At 51.8% G+C, this 19464-nt stretch overlaps 1 protein-coding gene across 1 annotated transcript; it reads left to right on the forward strand.

Moving 5' to 3' along the window:
* Positions 1-206: 206 nt before the first annotated feature.
* Positions 207-7205, forward strand: LOC123640553 (keratin, type II cytoskeletal 2 oral-like). Its single transcript, XM_045555163.1, has 9 exons — positions 207-767; positions 910-1130; positions 2198-2258; positions 2922-3017; positions 3457-3621; positions 4428-4553; positions 5441-5661; positions 6551-6585; positions 6976-7205. Exons 1-9 carry the CDS (start codon positions 207-209, stop codon positions 7203-7205), a joined length of 1716 nt encoding a protein of 571 aa, XP_045411119.1.
* The last annotated feature ends 12259 nt before the right edge of the window (positions 7206-19464 follow it).

Genomic DNA, 19464 nt, shown 5'->3' on the forward strand with positions numbered 1-19464 from the left:
GGTGACTCCAGGATTAGGGCCAAGGTGTTTTTGGGATTTCAGGGATTGACCTATTTTGGCTAGGAAATCAAGCTCAGGAGATCATCAAATTAATGGACCAATGCACTGGGGCCTATAAAAGGGGCCACCTCTCTCTCTGTGGCAGAAGGTGCTCTTTCCTCCGAGGCTTTCTGGACCAGGACATCTTCCTGCATCCACAGAACATGATGAGCCAGAAGTCCAGCAGGGCCTCCCAGGCCACCCAGGGCTCCAGTGGCCGCTCTGCCATCGTGGTGTCTGGCCAGAGCCGCAGTGGCTCCACCAAGTCGCAGCCTGCCCCTCGCTCTGGGGGAGGCAGTGCCTCCTTGGCCTGTGCTATGATGGGGAGCACCTTTGGCAGCAGGAGCCTGTACAGCCTTGGGGGCAGCAAGAAGATCTCGCTGAGTGTGGCTGGAGGTGCCACCCAGGCTAGGGGTGCGACACGGGGCTGTTCGGGTGCCTTTGGGGGCAGCCTGTGTGGGGCTGGAGGAAGAGGCACGAGAAGTGGCTTTGGAGGAGGCTCCTTCAGCGTTGGGGGGAGACCGGGCAGCTTTGGAGGAGCACCTGGTGGAGCTAGGGGCCTTGGGGCTTTGGGGAGCTTTCCCCTCGGCATCCAGGAGGTAACCATCAACCAGAGCCTCCTTCAGCCCCTGAACGTGGGGATTGACCCCCAGATCGGGGAAGTGAAGACCCAGGAGAAGGAGCAGATCAAGACCCTCAACAACAAGTTTGCCTCCTTCATCGACAAGGTGAGTGCCCAGGCTGGAGGAGGGGCCGTGGCCCTGAGAACCCCTGGGGGCCCCCAGGTGAAGAGGCCTGGGTTTGGGGGGCAGGCCTGCTCCTGGGCTGGGTCTGGGGAGGCCACAACCTTTCCTCCATGGTTGATCACAGGTGCGGTTCCTGGAGCAGCAGAACAAGGTGCTGGAGACCAAGTGGTGCCTCCTGCAGCAGCAGACGGCCACCTCCAATGCCAGCACCGATGACCTGCAGCCTCTGTTTGAGTCCTACATCGGCTGCCTGCAAGCCCACCTGGACAGGCTGCTGACGGAGCGGGGCCGGCTGGACGGGGAGCTGGGCACCATGCAGGGGCTCATGGAGGAGTACAGGAGGAGGTGAGAAGCGCTGTCCGCGAGCCGAGGCTTAGGTGCCAAGGGCGTGAGGCCGACTGGCCTCCATGGGCCTTGGGCAGGGAGCCAGCAGTGAGTGAGGGAGGAGCATAAGGGGCTCGCTGGAGCACCTGCCATGCACCGCTGCGTACGAGCACCAGCTCTGGAGCCAGGCTGCCGGGTGCAGGCTTGACTACGTCACTCTCCAGCTGCACAACCATAGGCGATTATCTAACCATTCTGTGCCTCAGTTTCCTTATTTGTAAAATGGGGATGATAACAATTGTACCTACCTCAGAGGTTTGCTGTGAGAGTTAAATAATTTAATATATGCTGAGCATTTCCAAATGGTGCCTGGCAAGTCGTGATATGTTATTATTAATTAATTAATATTAACGAAAGCTTCAGCAACCAAATAGATTGCTACTAATAATTATTTCATCATTATTGAATTACATTAACTACAGTGGCCATAACAAGAAAGTGTACTGAGCGCCTGCTCTGTGCCTGGCCCTGTGCTAGGTGCCGGGGCGGCCGCTGGGCACACGTGGCCCGCTGTCTAGGGTAGCAGACTGCCTCAGCCGGCGGCAGCAGCAGCAGAGATGGGCCCCCGTCAGGACCTGCACTGCGGGAGGGGCCGGAGCGAGAAGCCCAGGGTTCTCTCCGGGAGTTGCGGGCCCTGTGGGCTGCAGTGCTGGCTGAGGAACACAGAGGCAGCCTGGAGCTGGGGTGGGGAAGCCTCAGTGTGGGGGACGGCAGGGGTGTCGGGGCAAATCAGAGGACTGGGCATGATGATGCTGCCTTCCATCCGGTCTCTCTGGCCTGGAGGAGGGCAGGCTCTTGCCCGTTGTGGGGACCATCACCCACGTCCTGAACATCTGTGCTAGTAGTGCTGGGCAGGGCTGGGAGGACTCGGGGCTCAGTGGGTCTCTCTGCCTGAGAGAGAGATTTCTGCTTGGTTCACCCCTGGGATCCTCAGCCTAGAGCAGAGGGCAGCGCTGGGGCCGGCCAGGGCCCTCGCCCGGCACAGCCCTGTCGCACGGCTGCGGCTGAGCAGCTTGCTCCTCCCGCAGGTATGAGGAAGAGGTGAACAAGCGCACAGCGGCTGAGAATGACTTTGTGCTTCTCAAGAAGGTGGGCAAGGACTGGGGCTGGGTGGGGTCTGGGTCTGGGGCTGGGTGTGGCCGAGGCCGGGTTGGACAGTGCTCAGCAGGGTCAAGGCCAACTTCCCATTGTGCTTGGGGGTCTTCCCAGAACTTTCTTAGCGCCGCCACCCTGGTCTCTTCTCACATGTCACGCTCTGCTTCCCTTATCATTAGACTAGTGCCAGAGGGGCCTGGGTGATGGGAGTGAGAAGCGATGGGGAGAGGGTGAGACATGGACAGTCTCCTGAGCCTGAGATGGCTCATGTGTGGACAGGGGCACACATGAGCCCTTGCAGGTCCCTGTCACCGGGCGCCTTATCTCTTTCCAGGCAGAAATCTTGCTATCTTTTTTTGTTTTTTCCCTGCGACCAAGCTGCTTCCTGAGACTATAAGGGCTGAACAGTGGCCAAGTTGCTTTGAGCTCTTTGGGATACAATTGCCACTTTTCTTGCTGCAGTGAGGCACTGGGATCATACACGAGAACTCTCTTTAATCCCTGAGTCCCATTTTCAGTCACTCTTACCCTAAGTAGTTTAATGACCAGGGTAACAATGTTTTCCATTTCCCTTCATAGCAATCGTAATTGTTGACAAGTACGTATTTTAAACAAATGAGGATGTGCTAATCGCTGTCTGGTGTTCTCCCTCCCTAGGAAGTGGACACTTCCTACATGGCCAAAGTGGACCTGGAGGTCAAAGTGCAGAGTCTGACGGATGAGATCAACTTCCTGAGGCCCCTCTTTGAGGCTGTAAGGCCCTGCTCCAGCCCGTCATGTGCTTAAGATGTGACTGATCTCAAGCCTAATTCCTTTCGCTCTGCTTTGTTCCTCACGCTGATCACCACGCCATCTACTCGGATTCTAAGACCTCTGAAACCATCCATCCGTCAAATATCCTAACTCCCCTCTCTTTTTCTTTCTCCCTTTTCTGTGTCCCCCACATCTGTGTCCCCCATCTGTGCCAGCACCTATGGGTAACATTCTCCAAGTCTCCTCCCCCATCCAAGGTGCCTGGAAGCCCCTGCAGTAGGATCGGGACAGAGGCCTCTTCCTTCGTTAGCCTGCTGGCTGGGGTTTCTGTCTGTACCTTGTCATCACAGTTTTAGTGGCATTCCTGAAAAGCCCACTTTAGGGGTTCGTGCTGGGGCCTGCCCATTAGATGTGAGCAGGACTGGCTTTATGTCTGCAGGAATACAACCAGCTGCTGTCGGAATCCAATGACACGTCTGTCATCCTGTCCATGGACAACAATCGGCACCTGGACCTGGACAGCATCATCGCCGAGGTCAAGGCCCAGTACGAGGAGATTGCCCAGCGGAGCAAGGCTGAGGCCGAGGCGCTGTACCAGACCAAGGTGGGTGATCAGGCCCCGTGGAGGAACCAGCTTTCTCTTGGTCCTTCATTCCTGCCCAATTCAGCCACCCAGGTCCCAACCCCCTACGCTGTCCTCAAGGACAGCCAGGGACCCTCTGAAAACTGGCTCACAGAAACACAGACTCCCCAGGACCTCCAGGCTAGACAAATGTGACTAAGCGTCCAGGTGATCAGTTAGAGCTTGGCATGGAGGTGATGGGAAAGCTAGTGACCTTGATTTGATCACTATCTATACATCTATTGAAACATCATGCTGTACCCCGTGAATATGTACAATCCTTATGTGTCAATTAAAAATAAAATAAAACTAAAGAAAAGAGCTTGACAAATCACTGCTGTCACCACCAGGGCCAGCTGCCCACAGGGGGCCTTTGTGCTGGTTAGAAAAAGTGCCCTCCGAGCAGCTGCGACAACGTGGGCCAGGGCTTGGCTAGGAGGGCGTGGGCTGGGCTTTGGCCCCCACTTGTGTCCTTGGCCAAAAGTGGAGGCCTGCTCACCACCGCCGCCACCACCACCACCCTCCTCCTCATCTTCCTCATCACCAGCCGAGCAGGTTGATAAGCAAAGCAAACCCGGTAGGACAAACAGCAGCCTTTCCTGCCATTTGGATTGGAAAAAGCTCTCCAACTGATCTCTAGTGCTTTCCTTCCATGGCAAGTTCTTGAGCAGCACCCCGACTTTGAACATATACCAAAGAGTGTCCTGAAGGGCCAGAACCCATATTTTCGTTTTTGAGCCTCCTCTGACGTTCCCGGTTGACGGTTTCCTCTTCCTCCCGCCTCTCAGCTCGGGGAGCTGCAGACCACGGCCGGCAGGCACAGCGACGACCTGAGGAGCACCAAGAGTGAGATCGCTGAGCTCAGCAGGACGATCCAGAGGCTGCGGGCCGAGATCGAGAGCGTCGGGAAGCAGGTATCTTTGGCAGAGGAGCAGGGCAGGCTCAGCGTCCCTGGGGTGGGCCACACTCTACGGAATGCTCCCCCCAACTCTTAGGCTTGCTGCCTGGTATTTTGATGGAAAAGTTGGAGGGGCTGTGAAGGGAGGTCAGGCCCTACCCCTGCCATGTCCTAGCCCTTCACCCACGCAAACGTACGAGGGTCTTAGTGCACACGCATCCTCCACTGGGGATGGCCCCCTAGGTCTCTGGGTGACAATCTGGAAGGCCTAGGTGGTCCTGTCATTCTCCCTGTGCTCATTGCACTGAGCTGCCTACTAGTTCTCAAACCCTTTCAACCCTCCCACTGTGGCAGCCAGAATGTCCTTTCCCGTCTCCGCAGCAGTGTCTCACACTCCCGCGTTTCCTCCAACAATGGGCCGAACATCTCTTCTATAAAACTCCTCCTCCTGCCAAGCCCTGCCCTCCTGCCCCAGCGTCCCTTCTGGGTTCCGTGGAACCCTGTGCTTTCCACGCCACGTCATGGCCTTACGCTCTTTCACATGCCTGCTCTCCTGTTCTCCCTGTCACCTGGGAGGGCGCCGGGCTCCGGGGCTGTGTCTTGTTCATTGCTGTTTCCTGGCCCCCAGCGTGAAGGACAGAGGGCAGGTGATAGGGGAGAAGTTGAGGGTGGCTCCTCTGACCTCACCACTCATTGCCACTTGCCTCAGTCCTGGGTTCTCCCCCAAACCGAGGCCACTTGAAACCTCCCTCAAAGTCACTTCCCAGATGGGATGCTCTTCTCCAGCCTCATGCGGTAGGGGAGTGCTGGGGAGGGACAGACAGATGCGGACCTGTGCTCCCCTCCGTAGGCCCAGGTGGGTCCAGAGATCCAGCACACTTCCTTTCCCTCTTCTTCCCCCAGAACAGTAACCTGCAGACGGCCATCACTGACGCCGAGAAAAGGGGTGAAACGGCGCTAAAGGACGCCCGGGCCAAGCTGGCGGGGCTCAGGGAGGCCCTGCAGCAGGCCAAAGACGACCTGGCCCGGCTGCTGCGCGAGTACCAGGAGCTGATGAGCGTGAAGCTGGCCCTGGACGTGGAGATCGCCACCTACCGCAAGCTGCTGGAGGGCGAGGAGTGCAGGTGGGCGGGAGACTCGACTGTGGTGGGGAAGCCACTCTGAGAAGCAGGTTCCCCGGGGTCTTGTGTTCCTGGTCACATCCACAGTGATCTTCCACCTAGCTGCACTGGCCCCTGCCTTCCCTGTCATATCCCTGGTGTCCCCACAGCACAGCAGGGGACAAACGAGGGCCTCAACAAATGTTTGTCAAACTTCACTCACTGCTCAGCACTTTCTCCTTCCCCAACTCCTTTAAGGCTCAGGAATGCAAACCTGTTTTAAATTTCCACACATTCGGGCAGGTAAATACTTCACTGGAAACAGGCATGCAGTGGACCCCGGGGGCAAACACCAGTCAGTTTTGCATATTTCTGGTTTTGATCGACCCTGCTCCTGCGGGCCTCTTCCCATGGCATGCTGAGAGCATGCTCTGCCATTGGCGTCACATGTTTGAGAGCAGCTGAGGTCATGGGATCAAATGGGGCATCTCATTGGTTCGCAGTCTCCTCCCACTGAGGCATCATGAAATCCACCTCACCCTCAGTCTTACCTCTTCTCCCCTGGTTCCCTATCCTAGCTTTCCACCATTGCTTAGGAAGTTCCTCCTGAGGTCTGACTTCAGCCCAGGCTGCTGCAGTTCACATTTGTACTGTCTGGACAGTCAGTGGAAAGTGCCGTGGAAAGAACACTGGATTGGGAGTCCTACTTTTTGCCCGGTGACCACTGGGGTTTACCTGCATTCACTGTGTGACCTTGGATGGGTTCCATCCCTATTTGAGCCTCATGTTCCTCAGTTTTAAAAAGAGAGGATTGGACTAGATAATTTTTGAGGTGTTTCTTAACAGTACATTGGAGTGGTAAGGGGGTCTGTGTCTCTATAACTTGTGTTTTTTCTTTCTCTTCCTACAACAGGATGTCTGGGGAGTGTCAAAGCTCTGTGTGCATCTGTAAGTAACTTGCATACTTTTTCCTTTGAGGTTGGGTTAGTATCATTGCTAGTGGGGTCGCGTAGCTACTGACCTTAGGATGGAGTGGCAGGGTCCAAGCTTTCTCTTAGACAAGCCATAGGTCTCTATAAATGAAGGCAGTGGTGATTCCCACATTCCCACCTCTGGAGCTGGGGGAAGAGAAAATGCACGCACTGCCATTCCTCGTGTCTCACTCTGCTGTAGCTGAGCTCACTCGCTGACCACCCCCTGCGGCCACCTCACCTTCCAACACCCCTGCGCCTGCCTGTCACTGCCCACCCCTCAGCCCTGAGTCCCTCCACCTTCTCTGCGCCTCTGTCTCTTTCCAACACCCCCTGGGCAGAGAGCTGACAGGTCGTCTCCTTGCAGCTGTGGTTCACAACACCAGCACCATTGGTTCCGGGGCTGTCAGCCGCAACGGTAGAGGCAGCGGCTCCAGCATCTCCAGCCGTGGAGGTCAGAGCACGGGTCAGAGCGTCCAGACGGCCAGCAAAGTCCCTGTGGGCCAGAGCTTGGGAGCCAGCAGTGCCTCTTCTTCCTCAGCCAGAATCATCCAGACCAGCAGCACCAGCGGCCAGCGCACCTACGCCAAATTCTGAGCTCACACCTCGCCCCTCCCCCACAGATGACCCCCTCTAGCGCAGCCCCTCCTGCTTAGTTCTCCGCATCGCTGGGTCCTCATGCCCCAGCCCCAGACACCCCAGGCTCAGGACAGAGTTCCTTCCCCTCCTGCGGGTGCTGAGCCTCTGTGGGAAGGTACATTGTCGGATAACAGCCTCTCTGCTCCCAGCCCTGCCCTCGGCTTGGTTTGAGATGTACCCTCACTCTCTCCCTCTGCAAGGTCTCCACTTATTCCTCTCTAATAAACTGCTGCATGTTTCACTGCATTTTCATTGATGAGTTTTATTGACTGTCACCCTGCATGTTTGGTGGGGTAAGTGGCGGGGGAGAGAAAGAAGACGTGTCTTCAGAGAGCAACCTGCTGGGGACAGGGGGCATCATGAGGCATAGATAAGCAGGGGGTGAGGTAGGATGGGGACTGGAGAGCATGGCAGGGTGGAGACGGGACCAGCCGTGTCCCCACTCCTAGAGCCTGGCTCTCTGGCCTGGTTTCTGACATCTCACCTGCCTCTCACTTTGCTGTCTTGCTCCAACACTCCTGCCCCAGCTAACCGGCTAAGCGCTCCCAGGCCCCCTCGGCTCCTAGGTCCGCAGCCTGTTTGCTTCCCACACACCCGGCAGCTCCAGCCCTGCACTGGGGCCACAAAGCTGCACTGGGCCCGCTGGGTCCTGGCTTCCAGCCCCTTGCAACTCACTGCTGGACCCTCAGACCCCCCACCCCAAGCTGAGCCAATCCTTGCTGCCCCCGCAGAAGGGGGGTTCGGGGCCTCTCAGTCTCTGTACCCTCTTGGCTCATGGAACGCTCCCACCTTTCCCCACCTGCCAGTCACCTTCCCCCTCAAGCCTGGCTCAGAGGTGCAGCAGCGATGAGACTTAGGGGATCCAAGGGCTGTGACCTGCCCACCCCCTTCCGGATGCCGTGCAGCCCCGGGGGCCATGTTTGCCGGCCCTCAAGGTTAGATCCTCTGGGGGCTGTTGACCTGTTTGATTTGGGGCAGATGACACTTAGGGTCTCCTCTACTGTGATTCTTTTCAATTCTCTTGGGGAGGAGCCAGAAGACCAGTTGGATGCCCATGTTCCATTCACCCTGCCCTCCGCCACTGGGTCCTACTCTGCCCACCCACTAAAGTCTCAACTAATGGTGGCTTAGTTTGGTCGTTTTCCTAATCCTTTGAGGCCTCTGACACTGTTGTCTACCTCTTTTCTCCTTGTTTTCCCTCTGCCTCTCTTGCCCCGTCTTCGCGGTTTCTTCTGCTGTCTTCTCTTCCTCTGCCCACACATTGGATGCTGGAGTTCTGCAACACTTTAAAAACCTTTTATGAAGCCACAATAAACATACAGAAAAGAGCACAGACCTCAAGTGTCCAGCTTGGTGAATTTTCTCAAGCTGAACCCACCCATGTAATGAGCTCACAGAGTAAGAAACAGACATTCCCATCACCCCAGAAGTTCCACCCTGGGCTCCCCTCTAATCACCGCCCCCCACTCCCCAATCCCAGGAAATCATTATTCTAACTTCTAACAGCGTAGGTTAGTTTTACATGTTTTTATACTTTCTGTAGATGGGATCATACAGTTTGCATCTGGATTCTTTGTTCAACATAGAGTTAGTGAGCTATACCTGTAGTGTTGCAGGCAGTTGTAGCTCGTTCATTCTTGGCAGTATTTCACTGTGTGGCTAAACCCCAATTTATTTCCCTGTTCTACTACTGAGGGGCACTGGAGTATATTCCAGCTGTGGCCATTAGGAACACAGCCGCTATGAACATCCCGCACATGTCCTTTGGAGAGTCATGTATGCACTTCATGTTTCTGTGTGTACCCAGAGGTGGCTTTGCTGCTGCACAGGGTACGCAGACGTCCAGCTTTAGTAGACACTCCAGACAGCTCCCAAAGTAGCTCCAGGAGTGCAGGAGGGGTCTGGTTGCTCCAAATTCTTGCCAACACTGGTATTTTCTTTCTTCTGTATTTAGGTTTTTCTGGACTGGGTGCTGTTACATGTCTTTGTGGTTTAATTTGCATGTGCCTTAGTGATTAATGATGTCGAGCTCCTTTTCGTGTTTATTGACATTGGGACCTCCTCTTTCATTCTTGTCTTTTGCCCATGTTTCTGTTGTGGAGTTGTCCATATTTTGTTGGATATATGAATTATGACTATCTTCTCCCACCCTGTGGGTTGCCTTTTCACTGTCTTAAAGAAACTGTTTGATCAACGGAATTATTTATTTTCACTTCTATAAATTCATCGTTTTGTGCGTGTGTGTGTGGGGGGGGGGTGTGGGGGGGTTTGTGTCCTGTTTAAGAATTCTGCTCTACGCTCTAAGGCCACGGAAACATTCTCTGGCTCCTTTAGAAGCTTTATGTTCTACCTTTCACATTCAGATCTACAGTCACATTTTGTGGCTGATACATTTTTTCATATGGATATCAAATTGGGGGTTTTATAACATTTAAAATATTAAAAGAGAGGTAAATCTTGTTACTTTTGGTGGTGAACACACAGACGTCTGCTATATTATTTTTAGAATGACTGTAATATTCTACAGTTAAAAATAAAAACTATTTAAAAATTGATGTTCCCCTGGGTTCCGTCTTTGATTCCCTATTCTGCACATGCTGCATACTATTCCTGGGAGTTTGCCTACCCCCATTTCATTCATACATTTATTCAAATTTCATCAAGCACCCACTTGTACCACGGGGGTGGTGGCCACAGAGATGAATATAACTTGCGGTCTGGTATATATAGGGAACACACAAATGTAGCAAAGCTCATCGGAATGGCTATTCTAAAGAACAGCTCAGAGCTCACACTGTCTTAATTATGAATATTCCCTTCTTCCTGTCCTCTTTTAAAACCAACTTTGTTGAGGTATGATTTGCACACAATAACAATGCACCCATTTTCAGAGTACAGTTCCATGAGTTTTGACAAAGGTATATCCCTGTGTGACCACAACCATGATAACACTATAGAACATCTTCCAAAATGCTCTCCATGCCCCTGTGCAGTCAATCACGGCCAACTTCCAGCCCCAGGCTGAGGCTTGCTTCTTGTCACTACTGGTTAGTTTTGCCTCTTTCAGAGTTTCATATAAGTGGAATCATGCAGGGTGTATTCTTTTCTGTTTGGCTTCTTTGGCGCATCGCAATCTTTCTGAGATCCTTCAGACATTTGTACTGTGAATAAATTGCCCCAGTCCGTGGTTTGCCTTTTCATTTTCTTAATGATGTGTTTTCGAGGCTGCCCACCCCCTTTCCATCCCTCTGGTGGAACTTTCCAATCATCACCATCTGCTCCTGCATGTGAGGGCTGACTGCGGGCCTGGCCCCTGGGACTAGACAAAGCTCTATGTCTGGTTTGGAGACAGGGAACTCTGTCTTGTTGTCTCCCCAGCCTTTCACGAAAACGTGGAATTCTCCTCCTTTAATAAAGTTGCTTACACTATAGGAATTAATCCATCAGAATTAAAGCAAATCGGAGTTAAAAAAAAAAATACAGGTGCCTGGGCCACACTCCCTGAGATTCTGACTTAGGAGGCCAGAAGTGGGGGTTGAGGATCTGGATTATTTAAAGCTGCCCAGTGGTCCCAATGTGCGGTAAGCACCGCCCACAGAGTGAAGCCCCAACTCCACAGCACAGCACAGAGAGACCATTGCAACCAGTTTCAGCTTATACCTTCAGCTCCTCCCCATCATCTCTCTTCTTCCTCCTTCAGGTGCCCTAATTTGAAAATATGTTGGATCTCTTACCAACATTCCCCCAGCGCATCTGAAAGTTCCCCTCTACCAGTGGTGCCTTTCTCGTATTATCCACACCCTGGGTCCACTCCTATTCATCCCTCAATACCCCACTCAAAACTACCTCCTCTGTGATGCCTTCCATAGCCTTTCTTCCTCTCATTCCCATAGTACTTTGTTTGATCTGCTCTCAATAACACTGAGTCCAATGTGCTCTAAGGAGTTGTTTACATGCTTATCACCTCCTTCAATGGAACTGTCGGCTCCTCTGGGCCATGGACTGGGTTTAGTCCATCAGTGTGCTCTATCAGGAAGCCTGGTGCCTACTGCAACCAGAAGCTTGACACATCATTGCTGAGTGACTGAATGACTGGAGAGACAACTGAATGGACATCAGCCAATGTTGTATCTCTTGGAGGGGAGGAAGTCCTAGGGGGCAGGAGGGCTGGAAACTCCTGCCTGAATTCTCAGAACAGTGTGCAGGAGCACCCCTTGTGCCTGACCTTTCCTCGCTGCTCTAATTGTAATGCCTCTTGGCAGAAAGTAGGTTAGGATGGCATCTACCTTCTGACTGCATCAGTCTTCAAACCTAGTTCACGCTTAATGCTTTTGTCGTCTTCATTTTGGGTCACAGGTGGTATGAAAGTATTTTGTCCGTGAGTCACGAGAGGGTGTGTGTCTGTGGCCATGCGCTTGCCCATTTGTCTGTCGGGTCAGATAAGTGGAAGGGCTTTAAAAAGTTGGCGACACTCCACAAATGTCACATACTATTAAGTATTGGCACGTATCCTCGTGAGACTGTGGCATGGCTTTCTTCAGGGAACCAAGAACTTCCCGGGTTGTATAAGGCCACTGCTAATGAAGGGATTTGGGGTGGGCCCTCATTAGAGTCCCAAACTTCTACCCCAATCTCTGTGGGATTTATTTTTTAAAATGCAGACTGACTTCTCAGCGTCTTCAAGCTGGACCAGGTCATTGGTAGCTGTCAGGGGTGGAAACCAGCTAATTGTTCTGTAGTGCTCCCCTTTGATAGCAAGGACATGAGAAATGACAAGAGGGGACAGGAGGACTGTGAGGGATATTCCCTCACCTGCTCTCAGGGTCTCTTTTGACAAAGGCATAGGCCACACTTGGAGCCCAAAGCAGCATTTGGATTTTGGAGTCAGGATCAGCCCCACGTGTCGGCAGGGAGAACAGTTTTATGTGTTAACCCTCCTCCCCGTTCCCCAGGCCTGGCTCTGTCCTCCACGCCAGGGAAGTCAGCATGGGAAGTGGCCTGGGATGGTGCTGGGCCCGGGAGTTTCAAGGTTGTTTTTAAACAGCAGAGCCTTCTCTTTAAGAGATCCGCACCGAGAGTGGTGGCAGTGAGACGGGACACGGCCCACTGGCACCCCTTTCTCCCACCTGGACCGCCTGGGAACCCCGGGGCTTCAGAGGGCCCAGTGTGGACCCCTGCTCAAGTTTGAAGCCCTCGGTGCACAGAGGAGGAAGCCGAGGCCTGGCGGGGGACAGCAGGGTTTGGGGTGGGGCGGGGGAGGGGACATCACCTTCTTCAGAACCACAAAGTCTTTCTCTGCAGCTGTGTTGGTCTCTTCTTCATACCTAGAGAAAGGATCCCTTTCTGGTCTGCCCTCTCTGAGTTGTCCCCATGGTCCCAGAGCGCATCCCGTACGTAACACGGACTCGGGGCTTCTTGCCCTGCCAGTTTAGCTCGAGGCCCGTGTCTCTCCTGAGTGTGGTTTCTGTGTGTGGGTGAGACCCAGCACATTCTACAGACTCTTACTAAACACTTAGGCTGTGCCAGGCACCACTTAACAATGGTGATGGCGATTATTGGACCCTGGAGTAGAAGCCCCTTCCTGTGGGGTTCTGTTCTGATTGATCCCACAGGGCTTCCTGGGGAAATCTGGATTTTTTTTTTTTTTTTTAGTTATTTATGTGATGAGAGGGAGGTGGTTGAGCTGCCAGGAGCTTTCAGGGAATTTCCCGGTGCCAGCCCTGTGTGCAGGAAGGACAGTAGCACCATGGACTCTCCATAGATAATTATTAAATGAATGAAAATGAAGATTGTCACTAAGAATGTGCCAGGTCCTGCTGCATGAATCACACTTGTAGTGACTCAATCAATCCTCATTATAACATATAAATACTATCACTGTTTCCATTCTACAGATGAGGAGACTGAGGCACAGAGAAACAAAGGAATTTGCCCAGAATTGCAGAGCTGATAAATGGCAGAATGGGACTTGACCAAGGCCCCCAAACTCCAGAGCCTGTGCTCTCAACCCTGCAGCAAGCTGCTTCTTGTTGAGAAGTCTGCAGCAGGGTACAGAGGCTGCATGCATGCTTTCAGCATTCGTTTGCTCTACTGGGTTTCTGCTATTGTCACACAAAGAACATGTCCTGGATGGCCCACCAGTCACAGAGGAATAAGAAACATGTAAAGCCAACTTGAACTCAATTCATGGCTTGGAACCAAGTTCAATCAATCCCAACTAGATTGGCCAAAATCCTGCTGGCCTGAAAATGTATGAATGAGAAATAAATGCTTATTATTTAAAAAAGAAGAAGAAGAAGAAGTCTGTGACGGGGAAAATGAAATTTCATAGACCGGCAGAGTTGGAGGGGCACATGGAAATGACCTAGTAGAGGAGAGTAGAGGGTGTTATCCGGTTCTGTAAGGTTCGTGGATGAGTTTCAGTGTGTCTTAGAACCCCAAAATTTTATAGAGATATATAGACATATGTTTGTGCGTATGCCATTTTATTAAATTCCCCAAAGGGTTTCTGTCCCAAACAAGGCATGAGCCACCGTTTTAAAGACTGGGTTATTGAAAATCAGTGAACGTAGGTTAAATTCCTATGAGCCTGAAGCCAGCTGGAACAGAGCTAGACTGCAGCCAGGTGTCCTGGAGCTGAGGCCAGGCCTCCTGCACTCCGCCCGCCCACCCCAAACAGGCACTCGCAGCTCTCCTGAAGTCCCCCCCCTCCTCCTGCATGCTCCTCAGCTCCCCTCCTGCTTCCTCTTCTTGCTGAGCCACCCATCGAGGAGGCTGCTGATGTAGTTCTCAGAAAAACATTCAAGGTTGTGGTTGTGGGTGTTGGAACTGGAGCTCAGTGCTTATTAGAAGGGAAATCACACCCCATACTCATGCACACGAAGATTACCAGTGCAGTGTTGGGCTAGGTGCCGAACAAATGCTGTTATGTAGATCCAGGTCCTGCCTCCCTGGAGCTTGAAGGCTGATGTAGGGTAGAAATACTGAGTACAGACATGATTAGAGAGAGAAAGGAGTCGATTGTGTGAAGACTGAATTGGGAGAGTAGTCAAGGAAGCCCACATCTAGATGGGCTGGGTAGAGAGAAGTTTTCTTTGATAATTCAGGAAGACTTCCTGGAGGAGGGAAGTTTTCAGAAGATGCTCAGTCATTTACCATAAAAAAGGAGAGACGTATAGGAAGGGTCTGACTCCTCCTGAGCTGGGCTAGGGCCTTGAGGCCAGGTGTTGCTAATCCCACTCCTTGGCCTGCTAGGGACTAGATCCAAGCCCAGGCTTCTCTAGTGACCAACTGTGTAGCCTTTAACCTCTGAGGGTTGTAGCTTCCTCAGTTGCCCAACCTCAGGTAAGGCAGGTGCAAGCACTAAGCACACAGGGCAGGTCCTCAGCGAATGGCAGTCTCCTGGCTCCCCTACACCCAGAATGCCAACCTGCAGGCGGCCATTGCTGATGCAGAGCAGCGCAGGGCGGTCGCCCTCAAGGATGCCAACGCCAAGATTCAGGACCTCAAGGCTGCACTGCAGCAGGCCAAGGAAGACCTGGCCCGGCTGCTGCACGGGTACCAAGAGCTGATGAACGTCAAGCTGGCCTTGGACATTGACGTCACCACCTGCAGGACCCTCCTGGAGGGTGAGGAGTAGAGGTGGAAAGTCCACCTGGTCCCCAGGAGGCCCAGAAGCCTGGGGGCTTTTCTGCCCAAGCCTGCTGCCAGGTGTGGGTGTGTGTGCTGTTGGAGGTGATAGTGGCCCTTGGGAGGCACAGCCGTCTCCTATTAAGGGCAGGGAGATGCTGTCACACCAAGAGAGCTGTGTTTCCTATGCATTATTAACATTATCAGATCCTTGCCTGGGTTAGATTTCCCCACCTTCATGCCCCATGCTTTAGCTGTAAAATATATGTCTGCAAAGAGGAGGAGTCACAGACATAAATGTCATTTCTAGCCCATTTCTTTATTACTGCCCTAACTTCAGGCTTTTGAAGAGTGGGTTCGTGCATGCTGGCACATGGGGACAGGGCGCTGGCCCATGCGGGGTCAGATAATATTTACTCAATAAAGATATCCTGAGGAGGCAGGGAGCGGTGGGCAGGCCCAGGCATGATCCTGGTCTGTCATTTGGGAGAATGTTCGTGCAAAGGTAGCACTTTAGTTCCAACCTTACCCAATAGAAAGACGGATGTATTTCATGATGTTTTGAGCACCTGTCTGGCCTGTTTCTTTCTCTCAACATCAATCAGGAAAGAGTCAAGGGAGGAGGGGGTGGGGGGACCAAGGCTTTCACTGCTGTTGACCTAAAGACAGCGCTTAGGGAAAGGGGGGATCTGAGCCCACTGTCTCGTCGTCCCCAGCAGGATGTCTGGGGAGTGCCAGAGTTCCCTGAGCATCGATGAGTGTTTCCGGTTCTTTCCCTGGGAAGGGGCTGGATGCCTGGGAATAGAGTTTCTCGAACCATGGGCAAGCGCTGGGGCGAGATCACCGTATCTGCAGGCTGGGAAGGGCTGCTGTCCCAGAGAAGCCACCTCCCCTCCTTGAAGCCTGTCCTCCCCACCCTTTGCAGAGTGTCAGCACCGCGGAGAAGACCAGTGGGCACACTGGGGGCCACTCCGGGACTGGGGGAGGGGCTGGTGTGCCGGGCAGATGCCCCAGAGGCTCCCTGGCCCCAAATTCTCTCTGCAGAGACGTCCACAGCACCAGCAGTGGCGGCAGCGGCTGCGCCCCGGGACGAGGCGCCCTGGGAGGAGGAGGAGCCGGCCGCAGCGGTGGGGCCAGCCCCTAGGGCTCCTGGTGGCTTCTCTAGTTGGGGGCGGGGTCTTCATGCGCCTTCACGGGGTTGGCTGCGGCGGCAGCTCTGTCCACATCTCACAGAGCTCCTCCAAGAGCCCGCGGTCCCACCACAAATTCTGAGTCGCGTGCCTGGGGTGTCCCCGGACCCTAAAACCTCTCTGCCCGCTGGCACACCCAGCTCTGCTGGCTCTCCCACACCTCTGCTTCCTTTCCCTCCACTGCTTCTGACCTGCAACCCGGAGCACTCCCTTCCCAGATGGCTGGTGGCTGGCATCGCAGCCCAAAAGGTGCTGAGAAGGGTGATCCGGCTGAAAAACTACGTACCCCTACAAGGCCAGGTCACGAGGCTGTGCCCAGGAGCTGGGCCAGGTCACCGCCTGTGCTCCGCCAGAGGCCCCAGCCCAGTCCATGTCCCATTTCCTTATGGAGAGCCCCAGTCAGCCCTCTCCCCACTCTTGCAGACAAGGACTTCCCTGGTCCCCACTTCCTGCTGGTGCTTCGATTTCCCATGACTGGTATGTCTCTTTTTGGCTCCAAGAAAGAAATTCTCTGTTCTATATCTTAAAAAAATGCATTGTGTTTCAGACATCATTGTAGAATTTTCATTCTGGATTCCATACCATTGTGTCTATCTTTGTAGCCGGTGGGTCACTCATAGTCCCTTTCACATTACAGAGCTCTGCCTGAGCTGGGAGGGAGAGCTGGGGAGGAAGTATGAGAGTTCCCAGGCCGGGTGGGGGCCAAGGCCTTTTCATCCAAGGGACAATATGGATGACATACATTGACTTGCCTAACTGATAAGATTTTGAATTCATAAAAATTTTATTATATTTGAAAAGAGTTGTAGGTTAGATTTCCTTGCTTTTCTAGTATTTTCAAATATGTCTGAAATTTTCCAGGGAGCACAGCTAATTATAATCAAATGAGTTGCTGGTAGTTAAATATTTCCAAAATCAATTGCAAAAATGCAAATGTTTTATAGCAAAAAAATTATATATACTGAGGGCGCTTGTTAACATGTTTGATATGATATGGGGCAGAGCCTTCAAATAGTAAGAGTTATGAAAGCCTACAAAAAATTTCAAATGGGGACCCCTAATCCTACCCTGGACACGAGCACGGAATCCAGGCAGATCCAGAAGTACTTGGACAGAACTCAGGTTCAGTGCAAGGCTGGGGAGCCCCAGCTAACTGCGGGCACGCAAGTGGGAGCAGCAAAATAAAAGGTGGACAAACATGCAAGGGAGGACGTGCATGAGAAACTTGCTTAGGAAGTGTTGTCCTCACTGGCATAAAGGACGGACAAAAGATGTCAGATAAAGAGAGAGAGGGAACACACCTTATGGTAATCACAGAAACTTACAGCTAAGTAGACGTGCAGCTTTGAGATCCCCAAATGCTCCATGCTATATAAAAAACACAACATACAACTGCAGCTTCAACAGAGAATGTTCTAGCTCTAGAGTAAAAAGCTTGCCTGGAATAGTCTAATTCAAAGGGAGGGAAGCCCAGGGACTGTCCACTGCAGCCTGCACTCAGAGGGGCTGTGGCCTCACCTCGAAAAAACAAATCCACTCTACCAGGGTTCCCTTTTCTCCACACCCTCGTCAACATTTTTTATCTTTCAACGTTTTTGATTATAGCCATCCTACAGGTGTGAGGTGGTATCTCATTGCAGTTTTCATTGCATTTCTCTGATGACTAGTGATGTTGAGCACCTTGTACACTGTTGGTGGAAATATAAACTGGTATAATACAGCCATTATGTGAAACAGTATGGAGGTTCCTCAGAAAATTAAAAATAGAACTATCCTACGATCCAGCAATTCCACTTCTGAGTATATATCCAAAGGAAATTAAATTAGTATCTTGAAGAGATATCTGCATCCCCATGTTCATTGCAGCAAGGAGTACTTGGATAGAACTCAGAACTTTATCCACAATAGCCAAGATATGGAATTGACCTAATTGATCAATGGATGAATGGAAAATGTGGTATATATTTATATATATATTTACACACATACACACACAATGTAGTATTACTCAGCCATAAGATGAAGGAAATCCTGTCATTTGCAACATCATGGATGAACCTAGAAGACATTATGCTAGGTGAAATAAGCCAGACACAGAAAAAGAAATACTACATGTGGAATCTGGAACAGTCAGACTCAGAGAGAAGGGTGTTTGCCAGGGGCTGGGGAGTAGGAGAAACGGGGAGATGTTGGCCAAAGGGTACAGAATTTCAGTTATAAGATGCACAAGTTCTCTAAATAAAGAAGAAGAAGAAAAACGTAAGCCCACATATTCCTCCTAGGTGGTGAATGCAGCTCGGAGTGATTTGCTTTTAGCCTAATGACAGAAGAGATACTTTTGACCTGTTTCAAACCTGTCAAGAAATTGCCATGTTCCTTTAAATAGATGATTAAAGAAAACCTTTTCTGCATCTTTCATGTGATTTACAGTGTCACAAGGCTATGTGTTCCTGCTCACAGTGACTTTCTAATTTGTTAAGGGAAGCTGGATGGGAAATACAGTTTGGTTAACAGAAATTTGCTTTGTGTAGTAATATAATAATCACCAAAATTGATGATCCCTTGTTAGTTGCCTGGCACTATGCTAACAACTTTTTATGAATTAACTTCTCTAATCTTCACAGCCTACGAGGCAGGCAGTGTTATTACCTCCACTTTACAAATGAGGAAACTGAGGCATAGAGAGATTAATGAATTTATCCAGGATCATATAACTAGTAAGGGGTGGAGCTAAATCCAAAGCCTCCTTAAACTGCCCCATAAAACAGAAAGTGATATAGTACAATGGGAAAGTTTCAGGCTTTGGAGCCAGGCTGCCCCGGTGTGCTGTGTGACTGTGCGGAGGGGCGTGACCACCCTCCCCACCCCCATCCAAACAGCATCAGTAACATGCAGTTGTGCAGATGGGATCATGCCATTGGTTTAACTCCTGGCACACCGTAGGAGCTCAGTAAAGGGTCCTTACTATTTATGGCCAAGGATTCAGGAATCTGCCTATTCTTCAAATGGAGGGAATAATAAAAAGTTGCTCATTTCTTATGTTTGTACAGCATTCTAATCTTTCTCACCATGGCTAAGGTGAGACATCAATGGGGAATTGACTGCAGGGCTCATATTCTCCTTGTAGACTTGGAATTCTGGTCCCTACCCCACTACTAACCAGCCCCGGAACCTTCTGTCCATTGTTGTTTTCGATGCAATTTGAGGAAGCATCCTCTGCTCAGACAACCCCATTCCTCTCTGGGGACTGCACTGTTTCCTTTGGAATTCCATCCAGTCTACCCTGCAACCTTGTTTTCCTGTGGGCCATACCTGCCCAGCTGCTCCCTTTGCCGCAGAGACGAGAGAGAGTTGCTGGCTTTATAAATAAATGGTTGTATAAATAGCCGTGACTTCCA

This window comes from Lemur catta, chromosome 6, assembly GCF_020740605.2.
Source record: "Lemur catta isolate mLemCat1 chromosome 6, mLemCat1.pri, whole genome shotgun sequence".
NCBI classification, from domain to species: Eukaryota; Metazoa; Chordata; class Mammalia; order Primates; family Lemuridae; genus Lemur; species Lemur catta.